The sequence below is a fragment of the Nymphalis io genome, chromosome Z, assembly GCF_905147045.1.
Source record: "Nymphalis io chromosome Z, ilAglIoxx1.1, whole genome shotgun sequence".
NCBI lineage: Eukaryota > Metazoa > Arthropoda > Insecta > Lepidoptera > Nymphalidae > Nymphalis > Nymphalis io.
Window position 1 is genome coordinate 4,933,718 of NC_065918.1, and position 19,026 is coordinate 4,952,743.

Sequence of the window (19,026 nt, forward strand, 5' to 3'; positions counted from 1 at the left end):
GGTGGGGTGCTCCATGGCGTACCAATCCTTTCGTTGCGGCCGTGTCACATTTGCCAGGGCTCTGGTGACCTCCACTACAAATTAATATTCAGAAACGTTTCCGTTCCGATCGTTAATCATTGCCGTTTCTGCTGGTCCCGGTCTTGCTCATGTACTCGACACGTTACGCCTTTATCAATTAAATATATGAACTAAGCTTATCATAAAATCTCTTAAGAATATATTATAAGCTTTAGAAATACTATTTCATATCAATAAAATGACATGTCATGAAAAGCTTAAAGCAATATAAGCTATAAATTCGATAATTCATGATATGTGTCCATTGAAAAATCAAAAGGTTTTAATATTTTTATAACTTACACAAATATTTTGTCTTAATAATTTAATTTAGTTTTCCGTTATATTTGAATCTGTGCAAATTAATGGATTCATATGAAATTTAAATAATGAAGCGTAAAGTGAGTCAGTTACTTTATTAAAGAAAACATTGTGTACTTTCTTAGAAAAAAGCTTCAATTAAATTTAAAGAAAAAAACGAAAAGAAAAGTTATATATGGATGTACATATTATTTATTTTTTACTTTTTAATTACTTTACTCGTATTTGGTCTTACAGTAGTAAATGAATCGTTCGGTTTTCTGTCCAAGGATGTTTTTGTGCGATCAGCCAGTTTAAAGGTCTTACACAACAATGTGACTTTTCCGCCTGTAACAGTCTCGTCTAAGGTTTTGATGGTATTAGTTAAAACATATTTTTTAGGTAAATGAGATCTTTTTGATTTCACTATTTCAGTTTCCTTATCGTCCTGTTCTGTGTCAAGAGTGCTATGTTCTTTTTTACTTTCATCGTAATCAGACATTGTAGAGCTACAACTGTAATTACAGACAACATCCACTCGAATAACCTGAACTGTAGCCGGACTTTCTGCCCTTGAAATTGTAAGACTTTTTCTTTTTCCACATCTGTGATATACGATTTTTGTATCATCATCGTTATTTTCACATTGTGTGTGCTTAAGATCTTCATTAGCAGCTGATTTGACGACACGCTTTTTAAAATTTTTTACCTTCTCAAATTTTATTTTTTTCTTCTGTTGACCATTTCTCAAGTCAACTTGCGTCGATTTATTTTCTTTACATTTGTTATTTGAGTAGTACAAAATAATACTAGATTTACTAGATGACGGTCTTGATTGGTCGTTATTCGAAAAATATTTCGTGTAGTTCTCGGCGTAATCGCTGAGAATTGAAGACCGCGCCACATCAGTTTGATATGAATCATCAATAATTTGTTTTATAAACATTCGATGCTTTTGGCTGTCGGGTAATTTTTTGTATTTAAAGTAAGTTCTAGATCTCCTACTTTGATCGACATCCCCTTGAAACTGTAAGTTTTGGACTGTAAGGAACAAATCCTCCCGGTTTTGGTGAGTTCCTACGCTGTCATTTGTTTCATTTAAATCACAGTTCTCGTGATCATTACAATAGAATCTGAAAGTATATACTATTTTAATTAAATAATTATTCTCATTAAATTCCTTACTCTAAAAATCCTCATATTACAATAATACATATACAATCTTATGTTTATTATTGTATGCTACATTACATGGGTTGAATACATTTGAAAAATATTACTAACATATTATTATTTGCAGTGAACAAATGTTTCGGAGCAAAGTGGAAGCAAAATATATACATTTATTATAAAATTAGTTTAAAACCGAACATGAAATAGAGTAATTATAGTTATACGCGGATAACAAAGCACATAATATTAATTCATTAAATAAAGGAGGATAATAATAATAATATCCTGGCACATTTTTCACGCACGGCCAAATTAAGCTTCTACAAAGCTTGTGCTGTGGAAACCAGACAACTGATATACTACATAAACTACTTTTCTTTTGTAAATACATACTTATTTATATATATAATTACACCCAGACTCAGGACAAACAGACATGTTCATACACACAAATATAAATAGCTCTACATGTAATACATCGTTGGATAGGTACTATTGAGCTGAACAAAAGTTGCTATGGCTCCAGTGTAGGAATAAAAATATGTGATTTTTTTTTACAAACAAAAACCTAAATAAATAAAATCAACTTAAAATAGCTTATTTTTAAATTATTTTATATTTTTATTATATATCGTATATTATATAGAAAAAGCTACGTATGACTCTGATGATAGCGATAAAAAGGTAGTAACTAATATTTTTTTTAATAATTTGACATTGGCGATGTAATATATCGCCAATGTGTCACCAACCTTGGGAACTAAGATGTTATGTCCTTGAAATTACACTGGTTAACTAAACCGGAACACAAAAATACCAATTACTGCTGTTTTGCAGTAGAATTTCTGATGAGTGGGAGGTACCTACCCAGACGAGCTTGCACCAAGCCCTACCATCAACTAAATATACTAGTATTCATTCACAGAATGCATTGTATTGGGGTAAAATATTATTTTGATTATTGTTAAACTGATGTGTTAAGTAATGTATAACTCTCAACGGATTAAGATTTGGAACTTAGCACTATAGTAATTTTTTTTAGCTTAAAAATACCTATACAACGATGTATTACACGTCACTATTGGCGGTGGGACCAGAGTTCATACAAATCCTGGCATCATCCTTTATACTATACCTTTGAAAATAAGCTCAAAAAAAAACAACAAATGATATAAGAGCCTGGGGAGACAATACAACTAGTACTAAAAATAAAACCTTTCATAAACATCAGTCCAACGAGGGTCTTCTTCGTGTTCCGGATTAACCATACGTTTCTGACAGAATCTCCTAGGCTTCTCATTATTCGTCTTGTTTGTCTTTATCTTAGATCTGTCTTGAAGATGTAGTTTAGCGCATTTCATATTGTTTCAAGATACCTGAGAATTGAAAAGGAAAATATAAAAGTAATTATAGTCTCTCGGAGAAGTTGAAAACTATCAGCGTCACCTGTTGTTTTCTCAATGAAATTATATTATTAAAAAACAGAAGTAGGATAATTTAAAAAATGGGAGGGTAGGATGTTGGATATGTCTCATTTTCTTGCAAATTCTCTAAGACTATATTATTTTTACTAAACTTTTTTCGATTGTGGTTGAGTTGCAAACCGAAAACGGTCATACCTGTTTGTTTATCTCACTCATAATTTATTCTTTCGTCAACCATTAATGCTCTTTATTATTATGTGTCAGTACGAAAGAAAATCAAAATATTATTATTCAAATTTATTTTTACAAGTACTTCCCACCGGTTCAGAATGTGGACTTTACCGAAAACAGCCGGCTAGAAACTAGTTTCTCTTTTTCTTTTAAATACAAATTTATATCAATTACATACACTCAGTTCCTGTACGAGATCCAGTAATCATTTAATCTAAGCATTTTAACTTTAACAGAGGTAGGTTTAATAACTAATTGAAGCCTTCTTGGTGGCAATTCAATTATAGACTGCGGAATTTATTTAAAAAAGATTAGTGAAACAGTTTTTATATAAAATACGTAGGCGGACGAGCCCATAGACATTCTTCTTCTTCTTCTTCTTTCACCAGTGAAAGCCCTGCTACCAATCAAAGCCCTACCACCAGTCAAAGCTCTACCACCAATCAAAGCCCAACCACCAGTGAACCAGTATAATTATAACCACAAAGGAAATCTTAGACAGGACTTCTTAGATTCCATGGTAACTGTAAGGTGTGGTTTATACTTTACGCACTTCGTAAAGCTATGGCAGGGATAACTCTTAACACCAGGAGATATTTTTATATTTTACTACCACCGTAGGGCTTTATGCAAATTATTCTGTGTAATATATATTTATTTATTTAATAAGTCTTTATTGCACACAATTTACAAACATATAAAATAACAGGTAGGACATAAATTATGCAAAGGCGGCCTAATCACTTATACTGATCTTTTCCAAACATATTTTGTTAGTTAGTATTGTTGTGTTTCGGTTGAAAGTTGGTGAATGAGTTAGCGTAACTATCGGCAGAAGGGACAAAGCGTCTTAGATCTTAATGTTGGTGGCGCAATGATTAATATTTCTTACGGGGCCAATACCTATTTACCATCAGGTAGCCCATCAGGCCGTCCACATACCTATACAAAATAAATACAGATTTATATAGATTTATTTATCATCTTTATAGCTTAAACACTGATATACTGATATACTGATATCTGATACGTGTCCTAATTAAGCCATGTAATTTGTTACTCAATTTGGCTTAATTCAATAATGTTTCTTTTCAATACACCCAATACACCTAATGATACCAAATTTGTTAAATTATGATTTATACATATTATTTAGTCGAGTAAAAATACATTTAACTTCCAGTATTTTTCAGCTTACATCAACAAATTGAATGAAAAATGCTAAAATCAACAATACCGTATTTAAATAAACTTTAATTCTATTAGCTAAGTAACTAGTAGCATCAATTAAGTCCTTTCGTGATTATAAGTTATTAACCAAGGGACACTACTGCACGAAACAGTTTACGAACGATAAACTACTAACTATATTTTTACGACGTTAACATTGGTATATAAATATCATGTTCTTAAGCGTCGTCATGCTTCTTCGTTTATTGGTTTTAATTTATGCAAAACGACTTTTAAAGTAACACAGAGGGTCTATTTGGTAGAACACATAGAAATCAAAAATTCCAGGTTTCAATCCGCTCGACCACATTTGATTTTTTCATATTTTTAATTTGTTCTTATAATTCATTTCATATTTGGTGCCGACGAGCAGCATTATTATGACGCCTGTTTATGTCGTTAAATTTTGCCACATGTGTGTCCACCAAACCGTACCGGAACAGCCGATAGACAAAAGGTGCAATCCTAACAAGAACCTTCCCCGATATGTTTTCATTGCTGACTTGTTTCTGTAATACAGCAATTGTTAAATTATATAAAACGAAAATAAAACAAGAACACAATAATTGATATGAATAAACCGACTTTCAAGAATAGCTCGATGGAAATCATGTTAAAGGGTTATTGAAGGACAACAACCATACCTATAGCATATAAATAAGCATAACAGCCTATTGATTAAATTACATCGCTGTATATCTAGTAGTATATCTTTTTTTACACGAGATAGTTTCCTATAAATATATATATATAACTGACAGACTTTTTTTATTTTTAAAGATTAAGGATTAATATTATTTATAAATACTTGTCGGAATATTGATATTTTTTATCATATTAGATAAGTGAAATTATAACAAAGTAACAATCGTGTTGTAGTTAAAGAAATATTGATATTGTCGATTGATAGACGACGCAGAAAGCGCGATTACGACAGGATGTCTACGATTGTAAAACGTTTATACAAGCGCGAATTGGGCTTATTTTTATTTGTCACGATGATATCAGTCACAGCTAAACGTATGCTGTCAAAATTAGATATTATATGTATCACAGCCAACTAGTAGTAACAGCCCTTACAATTATGGCGGCGTTCACCAGCGGCCATTCGACATTCAGGCAATACATCTAATACAAAATTTATTGAACAGACTGACTGATGCTTAGGCCATTTATAATATTCTATGTTAGTACTATCTAGGGTGATTTGATTTGGACTCTTCTGAAAATAAAAATAATTATGCTAGCAAGCAACTGTTTGGAGGGCACCCATCCGGGCAGCTACCACCCACTTAAAAAATATTCTATCGCCAACCAACACTTAATATTGTTGTGTTCCGGTTTGAAGGGTGAGTAAGGCAATGTAACAGGCATAGTATTGCGTAGCGTGAACCTGCACGAAGCCCTACCAAGTAAAATATATACTATTACAATATATAACTAATATATAGCATTGCTTTCATTTTAGTTACAATTTAAGTGATAATAAAAATGAAATATATATTAAAATATTAATATTAATTTTTTTTAAATATTAATATTTATAATTAAATTTTTTAATTATAAATATTAATTTACATATATGCATCAGAGCAATTTAATTATAATATTTGAAATATATAATAATGACCTAAAGATTTTTATAACTACTTATTTAGCGCTTGCTAATTTTTTTATTGGACTTAAGGTTTTATTTCGAATCTCAAATAACAAATAAAACGCGTTGACACCAAACGAGACGCGTTCTCATCACAAGACTGTAAACAATTTTATATTCAGTTCAATAGCACTATACGATACGGCATCATATCTTCATGTGAACATATGATCAATAAAACATTTATGACATAATTCTGCCATTTATAATTTTTTATGCTATAAGTTTTATATAGTTTAAATAAAGTAAAAAACAAACATCCATACACTCGTAAAGGTTAAGTTGAAGGTGACTGATTTAATCTGGTTTAAAAAACGAAATAAAAATATTAATTTCAAATCAAAAATACTGATCGTTTGTCATTTATTGAAGATTGACGATACGACATGGATACGATTTAATTATTTTAGGAAATAGTCCAACCGTACGTAGATATGCTCATTGGTGTGTTGTCACGGAGTTTCTGTCAATACCTGTCAATTGCAAACCCATGGTGAACAAAATACATACATAGTATATGTTCTTTGTATAGAATGCTAAGCATTCTATTCAAAGAACTTTTTTTATTAATAATTATTTTGTATAGTTCCCCATTATGAATAATTTATTTTTAGCATCATCTTATAATGTAATCAGAATCAACCGCAAAATACGATTAATATATAAAACAATCATACATACACCATTTCATTTCAATATAATCAATTAAATTATCATATTAAAAATTAATATAAAATTCATAAATTTGTTAACAAAATCATCTGTGTTTTCCATTTTTCATTCATATATATTTAACTTAAATTATTTTTAATGGCAGGCATAGAAAAAATACTTAAATATCTACTCAAAATACAATAATAAAGCTAACGAAAATAACAAATACTTGAACAAAATTAAGCTCAGTATACAAATTAGCAATTATCCTGAGCAAGACTTGGCGAAGCGACAGTTTATTCTTTTCGAAACACATTGTTTAGTTTCTATTCATTTTGGAAGTAATTATGTTGGACGACGTTTCTTTTCTCTCTCTTTCTTGCATTAGGATTTCTGTTATATAAGAATGAGAGAGAAGTATGCAAGATTTTTTTTCGAAAGTATTGATAAAGCTACAATGCCGGCAGGATGGTGTATTTGATCTAGCAACATAGCGGTCCACATGTTCTTGGGAATGGCTTCGCCAACGATGCAAAAAATGTTTCTGTGTTATTGTACTTAGATTGTATAGTTTTGGTAGTTGTTCGAAAATGGTGGCAGCGTAAAAATACTTTTAAATTATAATATTTTATATATAAACTAACAAATTTCAATAATGCTAAAAATAAGTATACATTTTAGTACATTATTAAATTAATAACATATTATATTATGTTTCGACCTCTGCTGTTTATTAAGTATATGCATTGCGACCTTCATAGCATCACGTTTAGAAGAAAAACACATTTAACCTTAAAGATTTCATTAAAAGGTTAAAACCTAATTATATGGCTTTTGTTTTTAAGAACCGCCTATATTTAACTTGTATTTTGATATAATGTGTCTTCATTAATCACTAATTCATGTCGTAAGAAAGACGAACACCGTCATTTGCATCGATTTCTTTTACTTCATAAAAAACTCATTGCAACGACTTAATCGTGACTTAGCGGAATCGCTTTATCGGTTTACTTTGCATAATTACTGATACAAAATAAAAACACATTTCGCTGCGTCTTTTAAGCCGCCGTCAACTATATTTTTAGCGAGACCAAATTTCAATGAAACACGCAACCCCGTAAATTATATCCAAAATCGGACTAATTTATGAACTAGGTTAATTCGATACCATTTACGTACATTTATCAGTACATTTTTAATTATATAATCATAATTAAAATAAACATCGTTATTTTATTCAAGTATGAAAGATGGTCCTATACCATGTCAAGGATCAAATCTATTCAGTCGGCCTAAATAATACTTGCACACAATGTCGAAATAATAGGCACAGCTGCTACACGACTAGACAAGCACACATACGAAATCATTGGTGCATCCATCGCACACAGACATCTCGAATAACAAAAAAAAAACACAAATTATTATTATCCTGCTGCCAGGACATCAATATTGTACATCCAATTATATACCTTATTACCAATACATACAGATAAAAATAAAACACATTAGTTGAAAGCGATTAACTCAGATTTTATCCTTAACAGAATAAGATATAGACCATTATAATACTTCTAGTTATTAACGAAAGACTCAATATGGCGTGTACTTTTATAAGGAATTTAAGTTTAACAATGTTTAAAAAAAAAAGCTATTTATCTTAGTAGGCGCCAAATGCACGCTGCACTACTCTTACGAATTCTGTAGAATTTTGTTAGACGTGATGTTTATTGCACATTGGTTGTTAAGAGTTTATGAAAGCACGTGTTTAAACCGAGTATTTAAAATTTAAATTTCCTTACCGATTATCTTGTGTATAGTCCTATGTTTATTATTTAGTATATTTTGCTCATATAAATATTTTTTTAGTAATATTGTTGTTAAGTATTCATTTTTTAATAATGTACTTTCTTAAAAATTTAGGACTAAAAATATTAGGTGCTATATTAAATAAATAATATTTCAAACAGTATATTGAAGGATAACATTATTTTATAAATGTCTCATTTTTGTCGAAATATTTATGTTGTAACAAATCTTTGTTTATTCATTAATGGTACTTTCTTTCTCAAATTTTAAAGAACTCTAAATTCTACTTCAATGACAAACAATAATGGACAAAGACCGCCTCGGTAACCAACTAAGACAATTGAGTAAATTAGAAAAGGCTTGTATTTTCTTTTAAAAGTTCATTTCTAACGGCTTAAATTTCAATTGTTTTAATTTGTTTGCAAAATATCATAGAATATAACTTATATTCTAAATTTAAACCTGACAGAAAGTCATGTTGAAATGAACATTGTTATTAGATTACCAGTTAATAGTCCCGGTTTTACACGGGCAGAATAAAAACGGTAAAAAAAAATTGTAATAAAATAGTCCGCATAAAATATTTAAATCGTAATACATATAACTCTAATGGTTTACGCGGCACACGTTAGATCGGCGTGATTTTTCCGATACGTTCAACATTTATGTCTATATTATTCGTCATATATGTTCAGCCAATTTTCACTTCTTAATGAATTATACACCTAAACTCTCTGAATGAATCTCTCATGAAACCGTCCATTGGTAAAAACCGTACCCCGTTCGGTAGTTTTTGACTTTATAGCGTTCAGACAAAAAGACGCGACCGGGGGACTTGGTATTAAAATATACAGTAGTGATAAGAAAATTATGTCAAGACATATAAATAATTTTTAATTTTAGCTAAACTCATAATATACTTCATTGATTATCTGAAAAATTACTAAAACGTACAATTACTTATTGTATTTCATATAAAGAAAATATGATTATTAATATTTTTCTAATATAAAATTTGACATGTCCATTGGTTAATAATAAACATTAAAAGTACATTGACCTGTCTTGGAACCTGATATCCTTGACCCATTTCAATTAAAATTATGTTCTCACTTGCAAACCCGTATCCATCCCAACATGTCAACCACAATGCAACCTGTCACGGGGTCAGATATAACAAAGGAGGTCACATCGACCAGTCAGTATCGATTGCACTACCGCATCCTAATTCTATAGTCCGTTCCTCCATTACCATCACAAAAGACTGACCCCCTGCGATTCTCAAAGAAATAAAATCTTATCGCTGGCCACGCCTTTTGCCGAAATGCTGTATTGTGTTACCAATTTAAATGGTGACTGATTTATACGCTTTTTTTTCTGTCAAGACAAATTAATGTTTGTCCCGAAATAATTATCTTAGTCGCCTAATATTACAACACATTTAAGTATTATTACTAAGAGCAGCCCCAAGACAAAATAAGGCGTTTGTCTCTTTATATAGATTCGAACTTTGCACACTCGTTGCGTGTCAGTTCTTTAGAAATTATCATCCATAATCAAGACCCCCTTTGCCCTAAGATCTATCAAACACCAGACAAAGCTGTGTGCGCGAATATGTAGCAGTGAGTAAATAAAGGGATGATATATTGTGAAGTCTGATGTGATTAAAAAAAACTATTTCCCTTAGTGCTGTCAAGGTGCATTCTTTTGAGTGTTGTACAACGCTACGACTTACTAGTTATATTTATCGATATACTTACATTCTTTTCCTATTTGAATGAAAATTAATATCTCCTGTCTATTATGTATCTTAGAAGAAAAATCTTTAGTAAAAGGCATATTATAAACAACTTAAAAAAACAAGAAGGTAGTCATATTTTTTTTATAATATGTTTGTTACCTCAGAACTCCTTAAATTTTGAACCGATTTGGAAAATTCTTTTTTTATTTGGTAAGGTATAATCCCCATTTGGTCATATTTTAATTTAAAGATAAAACACCATCATTATATTGAAATTATATTTTAATTTATAATGTGCCTCGTCAATTTACTTTAAAAACAGTGAGTATAAAATAGCATTTGTAGTTTATGCTTGAATCTAACAAACAAATGAAAGACAACATTACTAAATCTTATAATATTAGTATTATCATCGATATTTGAAGTCGATAAAATATTTTGACGAAACTATCTCACCTCAGGTGAACGTAATCGTTGTGGGAACTATTGCTGCTGTCTCATTTACAAAGTGTTTTCGTCCCACTCTAAAATTGTTAGCAAGACAATCTTATACAAAAGCGTTGAATACGATAGATGATTGAATAGAAAGCTTTCGCGCTTGCATAGTGAAAAACGAACGTGTGCATTCGAACATATAATACGTAATTTTTTCCCTATACATAGAAGATTTTAATATAAAAAAGAACTATCACAATCGTGTTTTCTTTTTCAATTAAATAAATATATATCTAATTATGTGACCGAAGTGATTTCATATTGAATCTTTGAAACTTTTTTAAATGTTATTAATAAATTGGATGGACTTATCAATTTCTCTTATGAAGCAGATTTCAAAATTAGTTATTAAAAATAATTCTATAAAAAAGCGTATATATGTATATTCTGAAACAGAATGCATGGATTTACTGAATGATGTAGCTCGTGCAGAAATTACCTAATTATATGCAATTATGCTAATTATATACAAATTTGCATATTAAAAAAAATGAAATGTTTTTTGACGATAGTTAGAAATCACATTCTTAAACGGTGAGCTTTTGACTATTCAAAAGTACTGTTAAAAGTATGTTGCAAAAAAGTTGATTTGATTAATAATACCCAATAAATATATACTTATTTACTATCGGACGAAGCAATGTCAGCTAGTTTTAAAACCGGATAAATAGTTGAAATATTATTTTTTTATGATATATTGATTATATAAGTTTTAACAATATAGTATATAGTATGTATCAATGTCGGATCAAAATAAATATATGTCACGTTGGTGTAATTATGATTTACTGGCTTGCCGTCCCGAGTCACGATTTCGTATGGAAAAAAACACTACCTCCCATTTCTTATAGTTGGAAATTTTTAAAAATATTTTCTTAGTGGATGCTTACATTATAAAATAGTAAATTTCATAATAGGTATGATCCCAATTTCAGCATTCTAACCTTAATGGTTTTGTTGGGCGTTGATAATTGATAGGCAGTGAGAACAACCAATTATATAAATATAGATTCCTACTGTCATTTATATTTTGTTATTTGTTTAAAATTTATGAATAATTAAACTAAGCGTTCGACTTTTAAACTTACAATACACAACTAAACAATGGAATTGAACAGAGTGTTCAACAGAGAGTTGTATTTCGGTTCCTTTGTCGGTTATCTTTACGTATATTAAAGGTGCCGCTCAATACGATTTTTTTACCTCTAAGCCATTAAAAATCGCTTTCTATGTGAAAAATATTACAAGCAAATTGACTTACTAATGGCATATTTTACAAGCACAATGCTTACAGAATTTTAGGTCGATTCGTGTTATCGTTAATTACGTACATCGGTATTAGTTAGTGACATCGCTCGTTTTGAAAAAAACAACGGCGGGACAAACGTTTTTTGTCCACTAATAGTAAAATACTCTTTATAATATTAATATTCACTTTAGCTATATTCTTTTTCCAACACAAGCAAACTGAAACCTGATAATATGGTTAACAACGCCTGCGGCAGAATTATATTGATTGTTGAAGTTATATAAATAAAATCGCTAAAGCGTTGATCAAAGTTTTGTTTATACTTATATTTTTTATTCATCGTGTTCATTAATTTAACTTCAATATATATTATATCTGAGTTGAATTTTGCTAAGAGCGGGTAACATATTGTGACGTGTATTGGAACATACATAAATATCATATGGTGCAAATAAATGTGCCTCCGTATACGTAATAAAAATAGGCTTAAACATCTTGTACCTTCATTTGTAATAGTAGGTTCCGCTGTAGATCGCTCACGACACAACAATAAAAATATGAATACGAACTGTTCCTATGAACGATATAATAATAATTTACGTATATTCAAGTATTGTGTATAGTAAAATCAACATTATTCTTTTGCGCTGTATACGTGTACTGTATTCACAGTACAGTTTAGTAAATACGTATATACGATACGTATACTATTCAAAGTGACATATAACTATAGCAAGTAATTATTAAAAAAACCTAAATATACCAGAAAACACTATTAAGTTAAAAATATGTAAATACCTATCGAAATGTTGCGTGCATACGTGTAAACATTATACGGTACCATAATATTACAAAACAACTTTTATTTTAGTGCGATACGTGAGGATGTAAACAAAGGAAACCTGAAAGTTACCGGTAACCGTGCAGGCGCTCGAAAACGAAGCCGTGAAAGCGCTCTGTCTACCCGATGTCTGCGCCGCGACTACGCGCGAATGTCATATAATATAAAGGTTCACTTATGTTGGGCCGCGACTATGATTGACACGCGATGCCGATATCTTCTGAGAATTTCGGTAAAATTAATTCTTATGTACCTACCCATTATAGTGAGTCGTTTCCTAATTAAACATTCAATGTTAAATGGCAATACCAATGTCATATATTCGAAAGATAAATATTAAAAATATGCAATGTTTTGAACTAATCATTTGAACTTTAAAATAATGTTAAATTTTAAAGTAAATAAATTTTAAAATAATGTTAAATTTTAAAATAAATGTAAAAGTAATTCTGACCGTTATCTGCCAGTTATGCTTTTATACCTCAACCACTGAACGGATTATAAGAAACTATGTTGGTAAACATGGATCCCAAGGAACTAGGCTACTCTTTTATATCCAAGGCTAGTAAAAACTAGTATGCTATGAAATCAGGAAACTTAAAAAAAGTAATTTTATAGAAGCCAACAACAAGGTTGATGTCAAAATTATTTTCATGTAATTATTAAAAATTAATACTAAATATATAAAAATGTTAACAGATTTAAACATAACCAGCCGTGTTTTTATATAATTATTAAAATAGTTAAAAAGCAATAAAATGATTTTAAAGATAGAATTATTGTAAATTTATTTTCTGTAGTTGACCTGGAATACAAAGAATTATATCTTTTTCCAACCAGAAACATTATTGTGGAATTCGTGATCCTTAAAAAAACCTGAATTTATTTGAAATATGTATGTATATATGTGCAAAACAAAAGTTTATTACAATGTATTAGAACTTTATATTAATATTGTTTTGAAACATATATCAAAATGTATCACACTTATAAACGTCACTCCTGAAGTCTAATACTGTTAATGAGATAATACTTCAATATTTTCTTTATTATGTTACTTGTATAATAAAAATACTACTTAAAATATTTATATACATTTCTTAAATGTTTTTAAGATGAATTTAGCGTATAACAAACTTATTTTCGTTTGACAATTTAGAATATTATTTCTATTTGATCATAGATCAGTTAAGAGTAGAGTGTAGCTCAAATAATATGGATATTTTAGCTGGAGATCCCGGTTATAATTCGCACCGGCACCGCTCAGCTTTCATTCACCTTGTGATCGATGATGAAGAAAAATCGCGTTGACATTCGCACGTGTTGGATGATACTGGTAGGGCTTTGTGTAATATCGTCTGGGTAGGTTCATCAGACATTGTACCGCAAAACAGCAGTACTTGGTATTGTTGTGTTCTGGTTTGAAGGGTGAGTGAGCCAGTGTAATTACAGGTACAAGGGACATAACATCTTAGGTCCCAAGGTTGGTTAGGCATTGGCGATATAAGCTATGGTCAACATTTCTTACAATGCCAATATCTATAGGTTTTGGTGACCACTTAACATCAGGTGTCCCATATGCTCGTCCTTGTATAGAATAGGTATTCAATAAAAAAATGAAATTCTATCATTTCTACATACATAAACCTTGAAGTGATGAAATAAATCCCATTTCTATACCTTATCCGTAAAAGGAAAACCGAGCATGTGGCGAATTTTGTAGATGGCTTAAGCAATACATTTAATGATTTTTGTTTAAATATCTGTAAAAAAAAAACTGACATTAACATTGATTTTCCCAAACCGATTGTACGAGTATAAATCGCGAAGAAAAAAAAACGTGTTCGACCACCCATAATGTTTGTAGGAACTATTTTTGCATCTCTTTTACACCCATGCGGTCAGCATAATTTGTCTTTATCTATTGTTTGACTATTATTATCATTGCTATTTAGGGGTGGTCCTTTTTCAATCTATGTACCACGTTAATTGATTATAGAAAGATAAAAAAGGAAATTTACTACTGACAAATATTTAATATATTAAAAAGAGTATAGTAAAAATAAAGATATTATTTTAAATGGGCCTGTAGCATTGCTCAATAAAATTTTAATAAAAAATAAGATATGGTTATAAAAATATAGCAATAACCAATTAATAAAATATATTAAGAATTAATTGACTTTTAATTTTGTATATTTATTGATTATGAGCAAACATAGCCGCCGAGCTAGACCCGAAATGGTCGAGTGGTTAGAAAAATCAGTGAATATAAACCCAATATTACGGATTCAATCGCGGGAAAACACTTACCTAATTTGTGTTTATAATTCATCTCGAGCTCGGCGGCGAAAGAAATCTGCATGAGTTGGGTGAAATTTTTGTCACATTTGTTTCCACTATTAGCAAACAACCGCATGGTGGAATAAGCTCGTAATCTTCGTTAAATGTTACCATACTTTATTTAGCCATCAATTACGTTCTCTTCGATTATATTTATAATAACAAAAAGAGACCTTTATTTCAATTTTACCCACGACCGGAGTCCGGATGTTTATATTGAAACTACTTCAAACATTTAAATACATGTACTGCCCTTTTAGTATGCCTTATTCCTATTTTGAATATAAATTATAATTAAAATTTAAAGTTTAAATATAAATTAATTTTAATATACCTAAGTAACTAGTTTAATTATGCAAAAATACACGTAAATTTTGATTACATAGCAGTACTTTTGTATGCATGTTGAATTTAGAACGAAGATAGTGCGGGGTAGCAGTTATTATCTTTGAATATGCTGAAGGGTTGAGGCTTCTATAATAACACTGCAAACACGGTTTTCGCTAAAGGCAAGTTCACCTTTTGTCTAAAAATTTACTTAGAACGTTTGGCTCGAGTTACAGTTTGTTTACATTTACACTCCTTTGTTCAACTCATGTACTTGAATAATATATAATAAAATATTACAAGTAAAATAACAACGCTCTGCACGCTTGCCCTGCAAACACTGCATCTTCTTGTATGAATTTTAAGTATATTGGTTAAGTAATTTTAATTAGGCATTACAGAAAAAAATGTCTCCTACATTAGAAATACCTATAAATAGTATTGGTCCTAATTTTGAAAATCATATCTTAAACTTAACAATGAGTAAAATATGTTCTATATTTCAATTTTAGGTTCATTCAAGTTTATTTAAAATGTAAACATTAACATCACACTAAATATACAAAGTGTAGTTTAACAATAACGTAAAAGCGCAGTCGTTCCCTTTATTAGTGTGAACACGTGTGTTTCAGGGTCCAGGCTGTGGTTGGTACGGAATACTTACAAAGTACGAAGTGCTCGATACAATATCTACATCTGAATATGCTAAAAGTAGACTTAAGGCAACTTTCGGACTATTACCTATAATAACAATTTTATTTTACAAAGGAACACAGATTATATATAGCCTCTATTGTATTCTACGGAATGTTGCTCGAGTTTTGTTTTTGTTTGTATTTAAGTTTAACTTTGTTTTAATTTATTTAAATACGTTTGCAAAAAAAAAAAAAACAAATTGCTTTTTAAAAACAAATTGCAACGTTTCAGTTTTTTTTTGTATAATATTAATATAACACTAGGAGTACAGTAAAAGTAAAATACGAATTTATAAAGTTAATTATAAACAACAATATTTATAACAATAATACTTTACATATGACATTATATAACTTTTTACAAAATATATAACCTTTCGACTCTAAACTGTATAAAATAGACGATACCTTTATAATTTACTAGCACTCAACCTATTCACTCACATATTGGTTTATTTAATTTTAACAAAATCCGTTGTTCTAATACAGTATGTAGGCAGGACCTAATATGGAAGTCAATTAATCATAGCCCAAGTTAACGTGAGGCGGCTAACTAACCCGAGGCAATAATCACTGCACTGTTGCAAGCCGCCATGCAACATCGCGTTTGAAAAAAAGATAACCGTGATTATTAGTTAAGGCTCATATAACATATTCTTAAATGACTTATAAGAATAAATAAATGATTTATTTTGTTTATAGCTTAGATTTATGATTGTTTTTTTTAAATATTATTATTCTTTGAATCATGTTAAAATTGACACTATGGGCATTTAATTGAACTAAAGTAAGAATATGAACGACAGTTAATGCATCCACAGATTAAAAAGTGTGAATATGTAGTTCAAATAAATACATTTTATTGTTTAAATTTGTATTATTTACTTAGTTGTTAACGTTAACTTTTTATGGATTTTATTTTTGTTTAAGTTAATTTTATATGTATTGTTTTAACATTTAATGTACGTAGGTATATGATTCAGTTATTTTTCCAACTTTAGAAGTTGTTTGAAATTGCTCATATGCTACATGATCAAAAAAAAACTTTTATTAGTTTTCCACTAAGTGCATTTGCCTGGCATACCAGTATTTTACTGGGAAAGCTGGGATGGCTTTCAACTTCTACCATCACATACAGACACTTCACACGGCTTCACTGCTGGCCGGTATACAACCATGTGCCAGAATGTTATCCGACGCACGCAGACTCACGATGTTTTAATTCAAAGCCATGCAGGAAATAAATAAATTTAAAAAAAACGATTAAATAAATATTTGCTATTTTTCTTTATTTTCAGAAATTAAAAAAATATTGATATTCAATAAATTATGTTTAATTTTAAATCATACGATAAATCCTTATATTATAATGTATCATTAAATTATTTTAATTGAGGTTCTATTCCACAAATATTGTCGGCTGTCTTGATCTCGTGTGGTCTGTAGACATGACTTATACGTAACCTTCAGAGATCTGCAGGAAATACGGCAAAACGATTTAATTTTTTATAAATTTTAAGCCAAATATTTTAGTGAATCATCGCCTATAAAACGTTATAATAAACAACATTCATATTTTTATTCAATTATCAGAGAACCAAGGACACTAGGTACTTTAAGATTTGTGCCCCCCCCCTCCCCCTTTTAAGCCGTTAGAGTAAAATTGTATTCTTTTCGACAGGGTATGGCCCCTCGACTGGCCAGGCCCCTGGGCCAGTGTCATGTAACATATTTTGTTATGATACTAGTTACTCCGCGCGGTTTCACGTGCTTTAAACATTACCGTTCTACCATCGTGGGTCGTTGCGTTATGTTATATAGTAAATAAGCTATGTAATGCTATTTTTTTTTTACTTATAAGTGATATATCACATTAACGACCATTGTACTGAAGTTTATTTTTAAATTTGAATATAATCTGTATAATAATATTTTTTATTTATGAATATTAATAATAATAATTGTCTTTGATTTTTTAATTACTTGTTACAGACACAGAGGAATGACACTTATATTATTATTACATTATATAAAAGAAAGGTTTATCAAAAATACAAAAACACTGGACACAGGTATATATTTATATAAGTAAAAATTTAGTAGAAGCTATACCAGTTATGGTAACACCTGAAGCCGTTATTAATAAAACCTTGCAGAACCAAAATTTCAATTTCTGATCGTGTATACCGGATTTTTATAATATTATTCCAATACGCAAGCGGTATTACAATGTCGACTAGTGGTCTAAATAATGTTATTTGAAGGTGGTTAAAAGTCAATCTGTGTGGTCTTAAATAATAAAAGATCAAGCATCAGAAATTTAAATTAAGCAATTTACGTGCATATTACTTTTTAAATGGTAAAATAATTATTGCTTACAGTAAATATAATTAAAATTGATCGGATATTTTGTCTATTTTTTTATATATATTTGCATATCTATTATAACAATTTATTGAATTGATATTTTAGAATAAACTTCGCTAGTTAAGTCTTAAATCTTATTAGTTTAATCAAAGAAATGGAAAATTAATCACAATTAATGAAGACATGAATTTTGTGGTAGGATTTCGTGTAGGCTCGCCGTACCATCACATATTCTACCGTAAAACTGCAATACTTATAATTTTCGTGTATGAAGGGTGAGTGAGCCAGTGTAACTAAGCAAGGATATATAATAAATTAGCGCGCAAGGCTGCTGGCGCGCTGACGATGTGGAGGATGGTTAATATATCAGGGCAGTGTCAATGTCTATGTATCGTGATGACCGCTTACAGGTTTCACTATCAGGTTTTAC

General features: G+C 30.0%; 1 protein-coding gene across 1 annotated transcript; it reads right to left on the bottom strand.

The window, feature by feature from the left end:
* Positions 1 to 580: 580 nt before the first annotated feature.
* On the bottom strand, positions 581 to 12,999 carry LOC126780612 (uncharacterized). Its single transcript, XM_050505228.1, has 3 exons — positions 12,937 to 12,999; positions 2,749 to 2,909; positions 581 to 1,493 (listed from the first exon to the last, which is right to left on the bottom strand). Exons 2-3 carry the CDS (start codon positions 2,892 to 2,894, stop codon positions 581 to 583), a joined length of 1,059 nt encoding a protein of 352 aa, XP_050361185.1. The 5' UTR covers positions 2,895 to 2,909; positions 12,937 to 12,999.
* Positions 13,000 to 19,026: the final 6,027 nt, after the last annotated feature.

Bases quoted from the DNA above. Each gene is read 5' to 3' on its own strand.
- LOC126780612 (XM_050505228.1), bottom strand. From the start codon at position 2,894: ATGAAATGCGCTAAACTACATCTTCAAGACAGATCTAAGATAAAGACA. The intron at 1,494-2,748 runs GTTTTATTTTTA...ATATACTTTCAG, and splicing joins TGGACTGATGTTTATGAAAG to ATTCTATTGTAATGATCACG.